Raw genomic sequence first — 20403 nt, 5'->3', positions numbered from 1 at the left:
TTGATACTCTGGTCAAGGCATTAACATTAAAAATCATTCAAAATTTTAATTCATCTTCAAACAACAAAATAGATTTGAAATGAGGTTAATGAGAACAGTGTGGAGGGGAAAAAACACCCGAGCCCAAAACCAAAACCACCCCAAAAACTGTTCATTTTTCCATTGTATTTTAAGCAAGGAAGTCTGTAGAGCAGCAGAAAACAGGACACGTGGGCAGGCGTGAAAATAAGACTGGGGCTTCTTGCACTGGTTCCAGTGCTCTTTGCTTCAGTGTAACTGGTCATTTTGAGATGAGACTGGGGAAACTGGGCTGCCAAGGCAGAGACCACTGGCTGGCCCCACTGGTTTTTGCTGGGCAGGGGGTAATTTCTGCCTCACTTGTCAGAACCAGCCCACGGTTATCAGGGAACGGGGTAGTGGTGAATTTGGCTTTCAGACTAAAATGAGGTTAAACTTACACATATTCAAAAGAATAAACTGATGTTGGAGTGCAGATACTCAAAATCGTGAAGACCTTTTGAAACCTTTTTTGCGCGTCAGTCCTACGGTCAAAGCTCTTCCCACAGTCAGGGCACTGGTAGGGCTTCCCTTACTGGTGGGTCCGTTGGTGTTTGGTCAAGGTAGAGCTCTCGGTGAAGCTCTTCCCACACTCCCCACACTTGTAGGGCCTCTCCCCAGTGTGGATGCGCCAGTGATTGATGAGGTGGCCGTTCCGGTTGAAGCCCTTCCCGCAGTCGGTGCAGCGGAAGGGCCTCTCATCCGTGTGCGTCCGCTGGTGCACAAGGAGATCTGAGCTGGTCAGAAACCTCTTCCCACATTCCAAGCACTTGTAGGGCCGTTCCCCAGTGTGGATGTGCTTGTGTCGGATCAGGCTGGAGCTGTCCTTGAAGCTCTTCCCACATTCCACACACTCATATGGTCGTTCCCCAGTGTGGATGTGCTGGTGTTTGCGGAGGTTGGAGCTTTGGTTGAAGCTCTTCCCACATTCCCCACACGGGTAAGGCCGTTCCCCAGTGTGGATGTGCTGGTGTCGGATCAGGTGGGAGTTCTTCCTGAAGCCCTTCCCACATTCCCCACAAGTGTAGGGCTGTTCCCCAGTGTGGATCATCTGGTGTTGGCTCAGGCTGGAGCTGTCCTTGAAGCTCTTCCCACATTCCCCACACGGGTAAGGCCGTTCCTCAGTGTGGATGTGCTGGTGTCGGATCAGGGTGGAGCTGTCCCTGAAGCTCTTCCCACATTCCCCACACAGGTAGGGCTGTTCTCCAGTGTGGATACGCTGGTGTCGGATCAGGGTGGAGCTGTCCCTGAAGCTCTTCCCACATTCCCCACATGTGTAGGGCCGTTCCCTAGTGTGGATGTGCTGGTGGCTGAGGAGGTGGGTGCTTGACCTGAAGCTCTTCCCACATTCCAAGCACCTGAAGGGCTTCTCCCTGCTGGGAGGCTGCTCAGGGACCACCACCTCAGAGCTCCCCCTCAAGCTCCAGCCGCCTTCCTGGCACAGGCTGGCTCTTTCCTCCTCAGAGCACCCTGGGATGGCTTTGGAGCCCCTCCTGTGGGGGGATCTCCGGCCCTTTTCCTCCCCGCTGCCTTCCTGCGCCAGGGAGCCCTTCAAAATAGCCTCTCCCACCAGGGTCTCACGAGGGGATTTGTCCTCCGGGCTCTCCGTCCTCAGCTCGGGGCCTGGGGCAGGAAGCAAGAAGGACAGGGAGGGGATTTGCCTCCGGCCCACAGGGAAGGCCAAGGACATCCCCCCAACTCCGACCCCGGCAGGACGGCGGCGGCAGCGGGGTTGTCCTGCAGCCGGGGCCATGCTCGGCTGACAGAGCCAGCACAACACCCGCCCAAAGGGCCACTGACTTCCTCCTCACCTGCCTGGGGGGCCCAAGGCATCTTCCTCTTCCTCGCAGCCTCCTCCTCCATCCGCCCAAGCGTTGGGAAGGACAAATCCTGATGGGGGGGAAAACAAGGGCTGAGCATGTTGGCTTGGGGATTCCTCCTGCCCAAGTCCATCTCTAGAACTCACGGGGCATCCTGTGTCCATAAAAACCTCCAAACACCAAGATTCAGCCCAGAAAAACCCAAACCACCCAGATTCAGGCAACAGTCCCCCAGAAAGAGTGAGATGAACCTCCCCCAGAAACTGCAAAAAGTTAGGTTTCAGCTAAAAAATACTTCAAGTTATGAACATTCAGTCCAAAAAAACTTTCCCAGAAGTTCCCTCTCTCTGGTCTCTCCCCTCTGGCATTCGGAGGGTCTCCCCTGTCTGGGATGTCGGGGGTACCACTTTGGGATGCTGGGAGTGTTGGGGGTCCCAAGGGTCCCTTCTGCTCTGACTCTCTCCTTCGGGGTGCCTCGTTCCCAGACATTCCCCCTCTCCAAATTCTCCACTTGTTGTCCCAGGGATCCCAGGCATCCCCACTGTCCAGGCTTCCCCTTCTCTGAGCCCCCTGTTTAAGGTTCCTGGGGGTCCCGTGGATCCTCTCTCTCCGTGCTCCCCCCTCCAGGCTGCCGGGGGTCCCCCAGCTCCGGCATTGCCCCCCTCCGCCCTCAACACTTGGCACCTCCCGGGCTCCACACCCACCCTCGGCACTCCCAGGGGGGACCCCAAAACTGCTGTGTCCCCCCCTCCGGCACCGGGCTGACAATGGAGCCGGCGGGGCCTGACCCAGAAACACCAACCCCAACCGCTAAGTGGGACCCACACAAGGGCCGGCTGTGCCCAAGGCACCCAAACAGCCCCACAGGCAGGGGGACACCAGAGGCTGCCCCAGGGCAACGAGAGCAGGGAGCGGAACTAGCCCCCTGACAGGTGGGTGGGCTCTGGGTTCAGCCTGACCAGGAGCTATTTGGCACCAACAGCACGGCCCCAACTGCTGGCTCGCCACAGGGGGCCCGAGCTCCCCCCTCTCTCCAACCTCCACTACTCTCCAAGGATCAAGTCATGGGGACAACAAGGTACCCCCATTGCACATCCACTCCCACTCTCCCTCCTCCTCCTACTCCCCCTCTCCCACCACTTTCCCGGGCTGTTCTCCAGTGTGGATGTGCTTGTGCTGCATCAGGTGAGAGTTTCGGCTAAAGCTCTTGCCACACTTGTAGGGCCTCTCCCCAGTGTGAATGCGTCGGTGGGTGATGAGGTGGGAGTTCTGCTTGAAGCCCTTCCCGCAGTCGGTGCAGCGGAAGGGTCTCTCATCCGTGTGTGTCCGCTCATGCCTGAGGAGATCTGAGCTGGTCCGAAACCTCTTCCCACATTTCAAGCACTTGTAGGGCCGTTCTCCAGTGTGGATGCGACGGTGGGCGCAGAGGATGGAGCTCTGCCTGAAGCTCTTCCCACATTTCACACACGTGTAGGGACGTTCCCCAGTGTGGATGTGCTGGTGCTTGAGGAGTTCAGTGCTCTTCCTGAAGCTCTTTCCACATTCCAAGCACCTGAAGGGCTTCTCCCTGCTTGGACGCTGCTCAGGGATCACCAGCTCAGAGCTCCCCCTCAAGCTCCAGCCGCCTTCCTGGCACAGGCTGGCTCTTTCCTCCTCAGAGCACCCTGGGATGGCTTTGGAGCCCCTCCTGCGGGGGGATCTCCGGCCCTTTTCCTCCCCGCTGCCTTCCTGCGCCGGGGAGCCCTTCAAAACAGCCTCTCCCACCAGGGTCTCAAGAGGGGATTTGTCCTCCGGGCTCTCCGTCCTCAGCTCGGGGCCTGGGGCAGGAAGCAAGAAGGACAGGGAGGGGATTTGCCTCCGGCCCACAGGGAAGGCCAAGGACATCCCCCCAACTCCAGCCCCGGCAGGACGGCGGCGGCAGCGGGGTTGTCCTGCAGCCGGGGCCATGCTCGGCTGACAGAGCCAGCACAACACCCGCCCAAAGGGCCACTGACTTCCTCCTCACCTGCCTGGGGGGCCCAAGGCATCTTCCTCTTCCTCGCAGCCTCCTCCTCCATCCGCCCAAGCTTTGGGAAGGACAAATCCTGATGGGGGGAAAACAAGGGCTGAGTGCGTTGGCTTGGGGGTTCCTCCTGCCCAAGTCCATCTCTAGAGCTCACGGGGCATCCTGTGACGACAAAAACCTCAAAACACCAAGATTCAGCCCAGAAAAACCCAAACCACCCAGATTCAGGCAAAAAAACCTCTCAGAAACCACACAAAGCTGAAATTCAGCTGAAAAATACTCCAAAATATGAAGATTAGCCCCCTCTCCCTCCCCGTAGCTCCCCTCTCCCACCCCTTTCCCACCCGCCCCCCAAAGCCCGGCTCCCCTCAGTTCCCTTGCAGGGTGACCCACCGCCCCTAATGCTCCCTTTGGGGGTCCCACCCGCTCTTTTCGCTTCTCTCGCCCCTTTCCCATCGTGGCCGTTCCACTCCCTTGACAGCGGCAGGAAGGGAAGGGACGGGGGGAAGCAGAAACAGCAACAGCAGGAGAACAATCGCCTCTCATCCCATGGGTGCCCAGGAGGGGGGAACTTGTCCCAAATATCCTGGGGGGAGTGCGGGGAGATCGTGACATACTCGGGCTGCCAGCACAGATTTCCCTGCAAAGTCTGCAGTGAGTCAAGCTCTGGAGAGGAGATTGTGCCTCATGCATGGGATTGCAGAGGCTCCCTCAGGTGCCCAGAATAATCAGCAACCAGGAAGAGACAAAAAAAAGGCCCCCACGAAGATTTTGGGAGGAGTGTCTCGTAGGGAGGGGACAGTGTCACCCAGCAAGGCTGGCAAGTGGGAGGCTGCCCCTGGGCTCTGCAAGAGGCCTCGTGCTCTGCTCGGCCCCAGCACTGGCTGGTACCAACACAAGGCTGGTTGCCCCCAGCCCTGGGCAGCTCTGCTGACACAGGCTGTGCCCTCACCGTGGCCCTGCAATGGCCCTGCCTGTCCCTCACCCCTGGCCCTGCCCGTGGCCCTGTCCCTTGGCTCTCTCTCTGCCAGCTCAGTGTGGGGCACACGGGATGGGGGTCCCTCCCAAGCCCCCCGGGCAGCCGGCGTTGGCTGGGGGGATGTGAGGGCTGGGTCTGCTCAGCACAGCCCTGGCCTCGTGCCCAGCGCCTCTTTCCTGACCCACACAAGAGCTTCCCGGCCCCCCCAGGGCTCCCCTGCTGCTGCCTCTGCTCCTGGCCCTGCCTTTGCTGCTCCCTTGGCTGGGGCAGCGGCTGCAGGGGGGGGATGGCAGCAGCTTCAGCTCCACGGCACTTCCTGGGGGGAGCTCAGCCCGGGGGGGACGGGCAGGGACCTGATGGGGATGGACAGGGGCCCAGCAGGGACAGACAGGGCCTGCAGGGGAAGGCACAGGGACAACCTGGACCCCCACACTGCCACCGCTGTCTCTGCTCCTCCTTGCAGGCTCCGTGGCCAGGCACAGTTTGTGTTCCTGGGTGCCCACCATCTCAGCACTTGGAGACGCTCAAATCAGCGCCCACAGATCTGCAGCAAAGCCCCAGCTCACCTGGCACACAGGGGATGGACACAGCACCTTCTCAGGGATGGGCACCTTTGCCTCTTCCCCACCACGGGGCTCTCCTTCCTCAGCAGCACCTCTGCCTTGCACTTATTCTCAGCCTCACCTCAGGGACAGCTCTGGGCTCACCTCCGCGCCACTTCTCAGCCTCACCTCAGGGCCTGGGCTCAAGGACAGGAACCTGCAGGGAGGGGACATCATGTGCAAGATGAGAGCTGCCTGCTTGCACTGGCCTCTGGCCTTCTTTCACCTTCTACAACCATCCCACAACTTAGCCTGCTTTTCCAACACCACACATTTACAGACTAACCTTGGAGATAGATATGGACAGACATCTCTATCACCCTGGGGATAGAGCCTCAAGCATGTGCTGCCATAGGAATGGCAATCACAGAATCACAGAATCAGCCACGTTGGAAAAGACCTCCGAGATCATCAAGTCCAACCCTGGATCCAACCCTGCTGTGCTTCCAGACCATGGCACTGAGGCCACATCCACTCTCACCTTCAACACCTCCAGGGACGCTGACTCCACCCCCTCCCTGCCCAGCCCATTCCAAGGCCTCATTACTCTCTCTGCAAAAAAAATTGCTTCCTAATATGCAACCTAAACCTCCCCTGGCACAGCTCAAGACCCAGCCCTCTTGTCCTACTGCTGCTTCCTGGCACAACAGCCCCACCCCCACCTGGCTACAACCTCCTGGCAGGGACTTGCAGACAGTCAGGAGGTCTCCCCTGAGCCTCCTCTTCTCCAGCCTCAACACCCCCAGCTCCCTCAGCCTCTCCTCACACCACTTGTGCTCCACTCCCTTCCCCAGCCTCGCTGCTCTTCTCTACACCTGCTCCAGCCCCTCCAGGGCCTTCCTCAACTCAGGGGCCCAGACCTGGACACAGCACTCCAGGGGTGGCCTCACCAGTGCTCACTCCAGCCCAACAATCACTTCCCTGCTCCTGCTAACACACTCTTCCTCACACAGGTCCCTCTGCAGAGCCCTCCTGCCTTCCAGCACATCAACACACCCCCAGCTTGGTGTCACCTGCACATTTGCTGATGAAATGCCTGGTTCTGCAGCAGCTGCAGATGCTCAAGGGGCAGCAGGACCAAGTCAGGGACCTGAAGGGCCCTGGGGGGCTTTGGGGTCTGTGAGAGTCCTGGAGGAGCTGGGGAAGGGCTTTGGGGTACAAACCAGGACAGATCAGGACAAACCAGTACCCCCTCCCTGCTCCCCAGATCTCTCCTGGAGCTGGGCCACGTTGTCCTGGGACACCTGAGACCCTCCAGTGCCCTCCCAGTACAGCCCAGTGCCCCCAGTACAGCCCACTCTGTTCCTGTCCAAGGCTGCCGGGTGATCCCTCTTTGGGGGGGGTTGGAAGGGATTTAAGGGGAGGTCTAGGGGGGATTTGGGGGTATCTGGGGGGTTGGACGGGGATTTGGGAGGTTTTAGGGGGCTTTGGGTAAATTTGGGGGAGTTAAAAGGGTCTTGGGGGCATTGGGGGTTCAAAAGTATCCAGGGGAAAGGGGATTAAAGGAAAAAAAGGGGAGTTGAGGGGCATTTAGGAGGGGGTTAATGGGGCCTAGAGGGGGAGAGGAGGGCCTGCACCAAGAGCAGGTGAGTCCTGAGACCCCCCTCGTGTCCACAAGACCCTTTCGGTGTCCCCAGTTCCCCCCTTGACACTCCCAATACCACTGTCCATAAATCCCTCCCCACTGTCCTCAAACCCCATCCCTGATGTCCACAACCCTCCATTTCACCCCAGGAGCCCCCCCTGGACCCTCTGACCACAAAAACGCCCCCCCCACACACTCACAGAAAGGCCAAGGGCATCTGGGGACACGTTGGGGACAGCTGAGGGGATTTGGGGGGCACTGGGTGATTACTGGGGGATACTGGGACACACTGGGGGGAAACAGGGGGCACTGGGAGGGACTGGGAGGTTACTGAGCGATGCTGGGAGGGCACTGGGAGGGACTGGGGGGTTATTGGGGGATTACCAGGACACACGGGGGAGACCCTGGGAGGTTACTGGGCCATACTGGAGGTTACTGGGTGCTCACTGGAGCATTTCTGGGCCATACTGGGGGGCAGTGGGAGGTCACTGGGACACACTGGCTGGTCACTGAGGGAGTTACTTGGTTGTACTAAGGGTCACTGGGACGTCACTGGGATATATTGGGGGCACTGGGATCCCCTTACCTGGATGTGCTACATCTCCCCTCTGCATTTTGGGGGGGCACATCCAGGACCCCTCCCCTGGGGGCTGGGAGATCCCCTGAACCCCACTGCTGGGCTTTAGGGGACCCTCGGGACCCCCTCCCTGTGGGGTCTCTGTGTGCTGAGTTTTGGGGATCTCTGGGGTTTGGGAGAGGCATTGGGATCCCCCTTCCCTGGGGTCGGTCAGCTGGGCTGGCAGAGGTGCTGTTGCAGGACGGGTGATGTCTGCATAGGAGTTTTAGTTGGCTGTGGCCAGGCAGGACTGACACGGAGACCCCCCAAAATCCTCTCAAAACCCCTGAAATAATCCCAGAAATCCACCCCATCGAAACCTCCTCAAAGACCCCACAAATCCCCTTAGAGACCTCATCTCCCCCCCAGGACCCCCTAAACCCTCTCAGTGACCTGCAAAACCCACCTGGGACCCCCCAGGCCCTTTCAGGGACCCCCAAAACTCCCTCAGAGACCCTCAAAACCATCTGGGACTCCCTAAATCCCCCTAGAAACCTCCAAAACTGCTTCAAAGACTCTCCCCCCAAAGCCCCCCCAGGACCTCCCAATTCCCTCGGAGACTCCAAAACTCCCTCAGGAATTCCCAAACCCATTCAGGGACCTTCAACCTCCCCCCTAAGTCCCCTCAGGACACCAAGCCCCTTCAGAGACCCCCCCAAACCTCCTCAGGGACCCCTAAAAGCCCCTAAGGGACCACAAAACCACAGAACAGCAGAAGAGCTTTCTGTAAAGGAAGGGAGCAAAGAATCTGAGAAGGAGGAGACCAAGGAAAAACTGAAGCAAAGTAATAAAATCATCCTGGCCTTTGTAGTTTTTCCTTCACCTTTTTCTCACTTTTCCTTTTTTTAGGGTTCTTTTTTTGGTTGGGTGGTTTTGATTTTTTTTTTCCGAGGGACTTTCTCAGGAATCGAATCACCCTGCCGGGTTCTTGGGAGGCCTCCGGGCCCCGCGGCCCCCGAGAGGGTCCTCCGAACCTCCGAACCCCCCGCGCTAAACCCTCCCGAGCCCTCCAGCCTTTCCCACCACAGCCGCGCTCCCCGCAGCCCCCGAGGGGATCCCCAGACCCCGCTCTCCCGCACCCCCCGCCAGCACTCAGAGCTCACCGACCGACCCGCCGCCATCACCGATTCCCGGCAGCCAACACGGCAGGGGCGGGGGCGGGGCTGCGGGGGCGTGGCCGCGCGCTGATTGGCTGCGGCGGTGTTCTCTGAAGGCGGTGCGCGCGCAGAGCGCCGTGGGGGCTGTTGGGAATCGGTGATGGCGGCGGGGCCTGCGGTTCGCTCTGAGTGCTGTGAGTCTCCTGGGGGGGGGGGGGGGGGCTCGGGATGGTTTAGCGGGGGGGGTTCAGGGATTCCCGAGGAGCTTTTGAGGGGTCTCTGAGGGAGTTCGGTGTCCTGAGGGGACTCGGGGGGTGGTTGAAGGTTCCTGAAGGGGTTTGGGGGTCTCTGAGGGGGTTTTGGTTTCTGAGGAGATTTGGGGGGTACCAGGTCGGCTTTGGGGGTCTCTGAGGAAATTTGAGGGTCCTGGTGGGACCTTTTAGGCAGTTTTGGGGTCTCTAGGGTGTTTACAAGGTCTTAGACGGTTTTGAGGGTCTCATAGGGGGATTGGGGGGTCCCTAAAGGGGACTGGGGGGGTCCCAGGTGGGTTTTGCGCGTCACTGAGAGGGTTTAGAGGGTGCTGGGGAGGGTTGAGGTCTCTGAGAGCATTTGAGGGGACCTTGAGAAGGTTTCGATCTGTCGAGGGGGAGATTTCAGGGGGTTTGAGGGCATTTTGGTGGGTCCCCTAAAGCCCAGCAGTGGGTCCAGTGGGGTCCCCCAGCCCCGAGGGGAGGGGTCCTAGGGATGCCCCCCAAAATCCGGGGGGGGAAATGTACCACATCCAGGTAAGGGGATCCCTAGACCCCAGTATATCCCAGTGACTTTCCAGTGACCCCTTCAGTGACCAGCCAGTGTGTCCCAGTGACCTCCCACTGCCCCCCAGTATGGCCCAGTGATCCTCCAGTGAGCACCCAGTAACCCTCAGTATGGCCCAGTAACCTCCCAGTGTCTCCCCGTGTGTCCTAATAATCCCCCAGTAACTCCCCAGTCCCTCCCAGTGTCCCTCAGTAACCCCCCAGTCCCTCCCAGTGCCTCCTGGTTCCCCCCAGTGTGTCCCAGTATCCCCCAGTAATCACGCAGGGCCCTGCAAAGCCCCTCAACTCTCCCCAATGTTTCCCCAGATGCCCTTGGCCTTTCTGTGAGTGTGTGGGGGGGTGTTTTTGTGGTCAGAGGGTCCAGGGGGGCTCCTGGAGTGAGATGGAGGGTTGTGGACATCAGGGATGGGGTTTGGGGCCAGTGGAATTGGGGGTGTCAAGGGGGGAATTGGGGCCATGAAGAGGCCCTGGGGACATTGGAGACACCAGGGGGGTCTCGGGGTGTCAAGGGAGGAACTGGGGACACTAAGAGGGTCTTGGGGACACCAGGGTGGGTCTCAGGACTCACCTGATCTTGGTGCAGCCCCTCCTCTGCCTGCCCAGGCCTCATTAACCTCCCCCAAATGTCTCCTAACCCCCATTTTCCCTTTAATCCCCTCCCCCCATAGATACCTTTGACCCCTCAATGTCCCGAAGACCTCTTTTAATTCCCTAAAGGCACTCAAAACCCCCAAATCCCTATCCAACCTCCTCAGATCCCCCCAAATCTCCCACAGTCCCCCCTCAAATCCCTTCCAACCCCCCCAGAGAGGGATCACCCGGCACCCTGGGACAGGAACACAGTGGGTTGTACTGAGGGCACTGGGCTGTACTGGGAGGGCACTGGGGGGGGCTCAGGTGTCTCACGACAAGGTGGCCCAGCTCCAGGAGAGATCTGGGGAGCAGTGAGGAGGTACTGGTCTGTCTTGGTCTGTTCTGGTCTGTCCTGATCTGTACCCCCAATCCTCAAAGCCCCTCCCCAGCTCCCCCAGGACCCTCCCGCACCCCAAAGCCCCCCAGGCCCCTTCAGGCCCCTGACTTGGTCCTGCTGCCCCTTGAGCATCTGCAGCTCCTGCAGAACCAGGCATTGCTTTGCTCCCCACAGGGTCGTTCCCACACCCAGAATGGAATCTGGAGGCAGCAGGATGTGCACAGTGCTCCCATTTCCTACAGTGCAAAGGGGCTGCAGGGAATGATTCCCCTGCTCTTACAAATCTGCCAAAACCTGCAGGGCACAGAAGTGAGAACTTCAGGAATTTGGCACTGGGAATGGAACTGACAGGGTATTGAGAGGAACATATCCCTCAAATACAATCTCTGTGCATACACAAGATCTGTCTGGACAGGCAGGTAAAGCAATAATCAGATATACTCTGTATCATATATATGGCACATATTCTATAGAATCCATCCTTAGGTGTTGTATGATAGATCTATAAGATATTACAAATAATAAGCAATAATAAGGCAAGTGTCCTCCTTAGGGACACACACTTCAGAAGGGAACTTGCACTTGACATCCCCTCCCCTTCAGCTTCGAGGCACCCGATGCCACAGAGGGGGACAGAGCTCCTGTGGAACATTCTATTCCACTGACACAGAGCAAGGAATAAACCCAAACCATTGCCTGGGTTTGTTCCCTGGGGGTCTCTGCAGCAGCAAGCACAGCCCCACACTGACTGCTCTGGGCTGTGCAGGCATTTGTGCTTCTGCCTGTCTCACACACACACAAAAGTCTGGTGTAGTGCTGCCCTCAGGAGACCCCCCTTTCCCCTTGCTCCAGCTAAAGCTGTGGAATTTGTCTTTGTTTCCCTGGGTTCAGGGTCAGGCTGTGCCTGTGTCCAGCCCAGAGGCTCAGAAAAGCATTTCTCCCATCCCACTGCACTCTGCTGCTGCAGACAGGACCCAGGCACTGGTGGCACTGGGAGTGAACAGCAGAGTGTTTCCAGGGGCTCTCTGAAGGAACACAAGTGTCCAAAGAAACCAGCACAAGTGTCCACAGAAGTCCCAGTCCTTCATCCCTGAATGAGCTTGTTCAGCCCAGGAAAAACTGTCTAAGTTTAATTTCCATGGAAGGATCTTTTTCCCACTTTAACACCGGTTTAGTTCCAAACCAGTTTCTTCATTTCCTCCTCCCAATTTCCCTGAAGGACACTGACAGGGACCATGGACACTGACAGGGATCACAGAGTTTGTCCCTTGGCCATACAGCTCCTGCTGTTTGGCAGCACAGGAGAGGTTAATTAGAGCCCAGGCTCCAATCACAGGGCACCCATTGGATCAGCACCTGGGGGTACAAACTGACCTTGGGCTCAGGATGCAACTGCAAGCACAGATTTCACTGCCAAGTTTGCAGAGAGTCAAGCTCTGGAGAGGAGATTGTGCCCCATGGATGGGATTTCAGAGGCTCCCTCAGGTCCCCAGGATGAATCATCACTCACTGCAAGTCCCTGCCAGGAGGTTGGAGCCAGGTGGGGGTGGGGCTGTTCTGCCAGGAAGCAGCAATAGGACAAGAGGGCTGGGTCTTGAGCTGTGCCAGGGGAGGTTTAGGTTGGATATTAGGAAGCAATTTCTTCCCAAGAGAGTAATCAGGCCTTGGAATGGGCTGGGCAGGGAGGGGGTGGAGTCAGCGTCCCTGAAGGTGTTGAAGGTGAGAGTGGATGTGGCCTCAGTGCCATGGTCTGGAAGCACAGAGGGGTTGGATCCAGAGATGGACTTGATGATCTCAGAGGTCTTTTCCAACCCAGCTGATTCTGTGATTGCCATTCCTTTGGCAGCACATGCTTGAGGCTCTATCCTCAGGGTGATAGAGATGTCTGTCCATATCTATCTCCAAGGTTAGTCTGTAAATGTGTGGTGTTACAAAAGCAGGCTAAGTTGTGGGCTGGTTGTAGAAGGAGAAAGAAGCCCCCAGGCCAGTGCAAGCAGGCAGCCCTCAGCTTGCACATGATGTCCCCTCCCTGCAGGTTCCTGTCCTTGAGCCCAGGCCCTGAGGTGAGGCTGAGAATAAGTGCAAGGCAGAGGTGCTGCTCAGGAAGTTGAGCCCCGTGGTGGGGAAGAAGAAAAGCTGTGAATGCCCATCCTCGAGAAGGTGCTGTGTCCATCCCCTGTGTGCCAGGTGAGCTGGGGCTTTGCTGCAGAGCTGCGGGCGCTGATTTGAGCGGCTGCAAGTGCTGAGATGGTGGGCACCCAGGAACACAAACTGTGCCTGGCCACGGAGCCTGCAAGGAGGAGCAGAGACAGCGGTGGCAGTGTGGGGGGCCAGGTTGTCTCTGTGCCTTCCCCTACAGGCCCTGTCTGTCCCTACTGGGCCCCTGTCCATCCCCATCAGGTCCCTGCACACCTGCTCTGCAGAGCTTGACTCACTGCAGACTTTGCAGGGAAATCTGTGCTGGCAGCTGTATCCCAAGCCCAAGGGCAGTTTGTATTTCCAAGTGCTGATCCATCCTGGGGACCCAAAGGATCCTCTGCCCTTCCATCCATGCAGCAGGAGTCGCCCTCCTGCCCTTGACTCCCTGCAGAGGAACAAGTGCCATCTCTCTGTTTGGGAAAAGCCAGCTGCTGCCCCCGGGCCATCAGAAGTGATGCTGAAACCTCTTTCAGCCCAGCCCCGGGTGCAGTTTTTTCATCCCCTCACCGAGTGCCCGCTCCCCCAGCCAGCACTGACCAACCAGGGTGTTTGGCACACTTGGTTTGGTGGTTTGGAGAAACAACCCCGGACTGGCTGGGGGCCAGATAACCTCGAGTAACAGCCCTGGAAAGTTTTAAATGACACTACATTAATACAGCTTTTGATTAGAATATAGCAACTCAATCAAGTGCTCATGAAATTACCTCACTTCCATCATCCTCCCAATTAAACACCTTTTTTTGGGCTGAATCTGCTTAAATCTCGGTGGTTTGGGTTTTTCTGGGCTGAATCTTGGTGCTTTGGAGGTTTTTATGGCCACAGGATGCCCAGTGAGTTCTAGAGATGGACTTGGGCAGGAGGAACCCCCAAACCAACGTGCTCAGCCCTTGTTTTCCCCCCATCAGGATTTGTCCTTCCCAAAGCTTGGGCGGATGGAGGAGGAGGCTGCGAGGAAGAGGAAGATGCTGTGGGCCCCCCAGGCAGGTGAGGAGGAAGTCAGTGGCCCTTTGGGCGGGTGTTGTGCTGGCTCTGTCAGCCGAGCATGGCCCCGGCTGCAGGACAACCCCGCTGCTGCCACCATCCTGCCGGGGCCGGAGTTGGGGGGATGTCCTTGGCCTTCCCTGTGGGCCGGAGGCAAATCCCCTCCCTGTCCTTCTTGCTTCCTGCCCCAGGCCCCGAGCTGAGGACGGAGAGCCTGGAGGACAAATCCCACTGGCAGACCCTGGTGGGAGAGGCCGTTTTGAAGGGCTCCACGGTGCAGGAAGGCAGCGGGGAGGAAAAGGGCCGGAGATCCCCCCGCAGGAGGGGCTCCAAAGCCATCCCAGGGTGCTCTGAGGAGGAAAGAGCCAGCCTGTGCCGGGAAGGCGGCCGGAGCTTGAGGGGGAGCTCCAACCTGGTGGTCCCTGATGAGGCTCCCAGCAGGGAGAAGCCCTTCAGGTGCTTGGAATGTGGGAAGAGCTTCAAGAACAGCTCCATCCTCATCCGACACCAGCAGATCCACACTGGGGCACGTCCCTACTCGTGTGGGGAATGTGGGAAGAGCTTCAACCAGAGCTCCCACCTGATCAAACACCAGCGCGTCCACACTGGGGAACGGCCCTACATGTGTAATGATTGTGGGAAGAGCTTCAGTGACAGCTCCCACCTGATCCGACACCAGCACATCCACACCGGGGAACAGCCCTACACGTGTGGGGAATGTGGGAAGAGCTTCAGGAACAGCTCCCATCTCCACAACCACCAGCTCATCCACACTAGGGAACGACCCTACAAGTGCTTGGAATGTGGGAAGAGGTTTCAGACCAGCTCACATCTCCTCAGGCATGAGCGGACACACACGGATGAGAGGCCCTTCTGCTGCACCGACTGCGGGAAGGGCTTCAAGCACAACTACCACCTCATCACCCACCGGCGCATCCACACCGGGGAGAGGCCGTACAAGTGTGGGGAGTGTGGGAAGAGCTTCCCCCACAGCTCTAACTTGACCAAACACCAACGGACCCACCGGTAAGGGAAGCCCTGTGAGTGCCCCGACTGCAGGAAGAGCTTCAGTCGCTGCTTCCACCCCGAATGAACCCCCTGATGGTGAGGAAGCCCCTGGAGTCCAGTGACTGTCAGTCCAACCCTTTTACCAGAAAGGGCCAGTCCCCTTTCCCAGGGGCAGCTTCTTCCATCAGAACCCTTCTTGGGGGGTGTGTGGAGATTCCTGCCTTGGCTGGGGACCCCCCAAGGACAGTCCTGGAGATTGAGAGTAGAGATCTCCCCATGAGTGTTGGTCTGGGGGAGTTCCATCCTTCTCTAATTAAGAATTATTGCTTTTGTGCCAACTTGAGTAGAATGGCATCAACAATTGCTTTAGTGTAGAGCACTGTCCTATCTTATTCTGTACTCCTGGTAGTTTTAGTGTTTGTATTGTGCAGTAAATAATTCTGATGAAGATCTTTTGTCTGATCATTTGTAACCCTAAATAATTCATTTCTCTCAATAGATCTGATTTGCCATTATTAAAACCTGGGGGACTAAAGTGGTTCAATCACACCTCTGTAATTCCTCTAAACTGAAACTGTTGTCATAATGCAAGGCTGAGATTGGATCCAGCAGCCCCCAGCACCCCCCAGGAAGTTGGGAGCTCAGGGGGGCACCCCCCATTTCCAACCCCCCTCTGTGCCCAGAGACCCCCATGGGACTGTCAGACCGGTCAGACCACTCTCCCTTTTCCACCCTTCTCCCTGTTCCTCCCTCTTTCCCATTTTCCCCTCAATCCCCATTTTTCCCCTCCAAACAGTTTTGGGGTCCCAACCCCTACATTTTGCCCCCTCTCCTGTGGGCACTTGAAGGAGAAAATGAGGCTGCACACACAGAGTTCCATTTTGGGACTTGTCCGCCCATCTTTCCAGCATCCCCCTTTCATTGGGGTTCCTTTGGAAACAGCACCTGGGCTTTGTCTTTTAGTCCACCAGAATTCCCAAAGCAGTGCCCTGATCCCACACATTCCCCTCCCCTCATGTGCTGGCTGTGTTCAGCCACCAGAGAAAAACACAGGCTACCATGCCAACCATGTTCCAAGTGGTTTCCACTTTGGCAAACAGAACTCTCTGGATGGAAAACACCAGTCAAGGCCAAAACACTCCTTGTTGATCCTGATTAACTGAATGCAGCTGCTGCTGCCTTAACTTATTCCCACAGAAATTCTGAGGGTTCCTTTGGTTCAAAGGGGGCCCCACATGTCACAATGACCCCTTGATTCCATGAGCTTCCACAGTCTCCAAAGGTTCCTTTAGTTCCATGAGGCCCTGCAGTCCCAAAATGCCCTTTGGATTCTCAGAGATTTCCCACTGTCCCAGGGTCCCTTGTGCTTCAGAAGGAGCTGCAGTGGGACAGTGGCCCCTTGGTTCCGTGAGCTCTGCGGTGTTCCGGGAATCCTTGGGTTCCAGGAGAGCCTGCAGTTTCACAAGGACCACATGAATGCAGGAGGTTCTGCAGGTCCCAATGGCCCCTGGATTCTGGGAGGTTCAGAAATATCTCTGGGCTCCCTTGGTTCCAGGAGGTTTGACAGTGTCCCAGAATTCCTTTGATTTCATGTGGTCCTGCATTTTCCCAGAATATGATGGATGTGATGTCATAGGGGAGATGTGATGTCACAGGAAGGGTGTGATGTCATACGGAAACTGTGATGTCACAGGAAGGGTGTGATGTAACAGGGAGGATGTGATGTCACAGGGGAGCTGTGATGTCGCGGGGACGATGTGATGTCACAGGGCAGACCATGATGTCAAAGGGAGGATATGATATCTCAGGAGATGTGTGATGTCATATGATGGATGTGACATCATAGGGAAGCCTTGATGACACAGGGATGATATGATGTCACAGGGCAGGACGTGATGTCACAGGGATGATATATCACAGGAGAGATGTGATGTCACAAGAAGGATGTGATGTCATAGGGGAGCTGTGATGTCATGTGGAGGTGTGATGTTATATGATTATTGTGAAGTCATAGGGGAAGATGTAATGTCACAGGAAGGGTGTGATGTCACAGGGGAGGATGTGATGTCACAGGGGAGGATGTGATGTCACAGGGATTATATGAGACCACATGAGAGATGTGACGTCATATGATGGATGTGATGTCATAGAGGAGTTTTGATGGCACAGGGAGGACATGACATCACAGGGATGATAGGAGATTGTAGGAGAGGTATGATGTCATATGGTGGATGTGATGTCATAGAGAGGCCTTGATGTCACAAAACGAATGTGATGTCATAGGGGAGCTGTGATGTCACAAGAAGGATGTGATGTCACAGGGAGGATGCGATGTCACAGGCGGGCATGGGATGTCACAGGGAGGTGTGATGTCACAGGGATGATATAAGATACAGGAAGGATGTGATGTCACAGAAGAGCTGTGATGTCACAGGGACAATGTGATGTCACGGGGATGATATGGTATTACAGGAGAGGTGTGATGTCGTATGATGGATGCGAAATCATAGAGGACCCTTGATATCAGAACAAGGATGCGATGTCCTGGGGAGGATGTGATGTCCCAGGGTAGATGTGATGTCACAGGGGAGGACATGATGTCATAGGGGAGATGTGGTGTCACGGGGAGTATGTGATGTCATAAGGTAGGTGTGATGTCACAGGGAGCATGTGATGTCATAGAGGAGTGACACATCCCCCTCCACCTTGCTCCAGCTTAAGCCATGGAATTTGTTTCCCTTGGATTCAAGTTCAGGCTGTTTTATTTCCAGGGATGTCCAGAGATGAGTTAAGGGCAGCTCAGATATTTTGGTGAGGAAGGAGTTGTTTACTCTGGAGCATTTGAACTCAGCCTTTGTTCCTGGTTTCTTCCCACTGTTTCAGGGCAGTTCATTTCCCAGGGGGAAAGCTCTGATTCCCCAGCACAGTCAGGTTCTCCTGAGCTCAGGAGGTTTCACTGGTCTCATTTTTCTCCAGTATTAATTCTGTGCCAAATTCTTGCTTCTTAGGTCAGTGAAATGTTAGAAGAGAGAGAATCTCACCTGGATCTTGGACAGAACACTTCTAGACTTCTTTATTCTATTGAATTCTTCCCTTCTAGTTCTGGATGACAGGACAGCCATGTGGAAAGTCCCTTTTCTGGTTTTCAGCACTTAAAAGAGATGCTTTTCTGATGTGGGTATTTATTGTGGTGTTATTTATTTAACTGTGAGGGTTGAATTGAGTGTTCCTTGCACCTTTAAAAAGTGCAACCCCTTTCATCTGTTGTTTTAAAAGCCATGCATTAGATGTCAGATGACATAAAGACAGCATGTAGAGATAACCCTGATGTAAGTGATGGTTCCAGTGATCCCGTGTATGGATCAAAGATTTCCAAGGCTTTGTTCCAAGGCAGGTACTGCTCCCCGCCCCCAGCCCACCCTAATTTTTAAGTGTGGATATGGATATTCTTTAGTATCTTTTCCTGAAAGACTGAGATACTTTGATCTCAGTATAAACTATGAAAAACTGGAAAGAGTTTTTCTGAGGTTTTTCTCAAATAGCAGGCTTAGGGAAAGGGGGCCCTCAGATACTTTGGGGGAGCTGTGAAGAGCTGAGCAGGAAGGCTCAGTAAAAGAACAAAACCATCACGATGCACAAATATGGAAAGATGAAGGAGCTTCAGGAAGCCCTTCACGTCTGCAAAGGGTTTAGTCTTTTTTAACAGCTTACAGGAGATGGTGGCTCTGAGCCTCCTCCCCTTCCAATTCAGCTTTTGGCACAGTCGTTTGCAATGTCTTCAGTGTTGAAGGACATGGTGAACCAGATCCAGGAGTTTGTTTCCTGCCTCTTTCGGTTGTTCCTGTGTTGTGCAGAGACCTTGCTTGTTGGAGTGCTGGGGTCTGTTCCTGGCAGCAGTGACAAGGTCGAGTGCAGGAACAAGGAGGTATCTGGTACAAACCACTTGGCTGAAGGAAACAATGTCTTTTAGGACTATCCCGGTACCTGAGGCACCTGCTGTTCAGATCTGCAGCAGACTTGCTGGTAGGCTACAGTAGGACCTGTGAGCAGGATGGAGAGGAAAACACCCATGAAAAATGGCAAAAGAGAGGCCTCATCCACTTCTCCTCACCAGTTGGGTCCCCACTGGGGCAGGCTGGGCAGGACTGGCATGGAATGATGGGACAGGGTTATCACTGTGTCACTGTCTGTCAGGCTGAACCTCTGGGTCTGCATTTTCCAGCCCACTGAAAGCTGAGGTGAAGCACTGAGAAGTGGCAAAGCTGCAAATTGCAAGTCAGCCCCAGCAAGACCTGCATTTTAAAAATGTTCTTCTAACATTTTACCTGCCAGCAGCAGTAAGTTGTTTGGCTGGGAAGAGGGATAAAAACACCTTTGGTCTGTGTAAAGTGCAGGTTAGGAAACTTGCAAGTGCTCCTTGGCTTTTTATTAGAAGCAATGAAAAATGTTGAGCTGCTGTGTTGTCTGTCTCATTGTAAATTTGCAAGTTCATTTTTGAGCTGAATCAAATGGTGATGTAATTACATACTTCTCCTAATTATTGAGTAATTATATACTTCTTATAATTGCCGAGTAATCTCTCTCCTATAACTAGAATTTAATGTCACAACTAATTGTATACTTACTGTATCTCAACGTTGTTATCCAGGCAACTTGGAATAGAGTATTATCCTTTTAATTCATATTTTCTTACTCAAAACTGTCTTTTTAAAATCTAGTATAGTTAGCCATTGGAAGAAAGATTAATAATGGAATAAAAATATCAGCAGAGGAAACACATGTTTTCCTTCCAGGTTCAGGTGGATGAAAATAAAAATATTAACATGTTAAAACTGTACTGTAGATAGAAAAAGTTTAATTTTCTCATGAATTTGGCATATCTTTGAGCAGACTGCAGGCCATGCTGGAAAGCAGGTGTTACTGCAGCTAAATTTTTCTGCTCTATGCAATGAGTTAACTTATAAACTCCTAAGGGAAGCATTTTTCTAGTGAATTCAGAAATTTCTACCAGTGTATCATAGGTACAAGAATTAACACTAACGTTTGGAATTTGCAGTTATCCCACAACTTTTCTAGAAGATCAGTAATTTCTGAGAGCTGGCTCCTGTTTGCAGTATAGAGCAGTCAGCTCTGCAATGCATGGTTGCTTCATGTGTTGGTTTGTTTATTTTCCAAGTTTTACAGGTACCATAAACTGTTGCTAAAAGCAGGAGAAATGATGAATAATATTTTTTCTCCCCAATAGCCAAAGTTTTTTGTGTGTGTGTTATTGGTATAAACAACAAGTCTACTTTTGAGTAGGAATGAGACTTAGTTCCTGAAGACAGTGAATTGTAGCAGACACAAGGTCTAACATTTGTTCTTCTCCCCCCTTTCTTGTTTTTTCATGACAGATAACGCTCATTATTCTGTGGTAAATGACACTCAGATGTTCTGCAGCAGCAGGAAATTCAATGTGTGGGTACCATTAAAGGCCTGATTCCATTTTCTAACTCCACAGTGCAAGTGAATGCACCCAACAGCCAGGGCAGGTTGATGAGTGATGCTGTAACAATTGTCAGGCCTCCAGGAGGTGAGTGTTACATTTCTGTGCCTGTAACAATTCCACAAACACTCTGTTGAACGAAATGTTATTTGTTAACTGAGGACTGGAAGTTCTGAAGAATAGG

The 20403-nt window shown here is 54.7% G+C and overlaps 2 protein-coding genes across 2 annotated transcripts; one reads left to right on the top strand and one right to left on the bottom strand.

Moving 5' to 3' along the window:
• Positions 1–523: 523 nt before the first annotated feature.
• Positions 524–3919, bottom strand: LOC116781516 (zinc finger protein 239-like). The gene is made up of 3 exons (XM_032677184.1): positions 3883–3919; positions 1389–1680; positions 524–1052 (listed from the first exon to the last, which is right to left on the bottom strand). The coding sequence occupies exons 1-3, from the start codon at positions 3902–3904 to the stop codon at positions 590–592; spliced, it is 777 nt and encodes a 258-aa protein (XP_032533075.1). The 5' UTR covers positions 3905–3919; the 3' UTR covers positions 524–589.
• Positions 3920–13656: 9737 nt separating this feature from the next.
• LOC116781518 (zinc finger protein 572-like) lies at positions 13657–15021 on the top strand. Its single transcript, XM_032677185.1, has 3 exons — positions 13657–13729; positions 13918–14348; positions 14517–15021. The coding sequence occupies exons 1-3, from the start codon at positions 13678–13680 to the stop codon at positions 14754–14756; spliced, it is 723 nt and encodes a 240-aa protein (XP_032533076.1). The 5' UTR covers positions 13657–13677; the 3' UTR covers positions 14757–15021.
• The last annotated feature ends 5382 nt before the right edge of the window (positions 15022–20403 follow it).

Source organism: Chiroxiphia lanceolata (genome assembly GCF_009829145.1).
Source record: "Chiroxiphia lanceolata isolate bChiLan1 chromosome W unlocalized genomic scaffold, bChiLan1.pri scaffold_51_arrow_ctg1, whole genome shotgun sequence".
NCBI lineage: Eukaryota > Metazoa > Chordata > Aves > Passeriformes > Pipridae > Chiroxiphia > Chiroxiphia lanceolata.
This window is presented reverse-complemented; position numbering and strand designations above follow the sequence as displayed.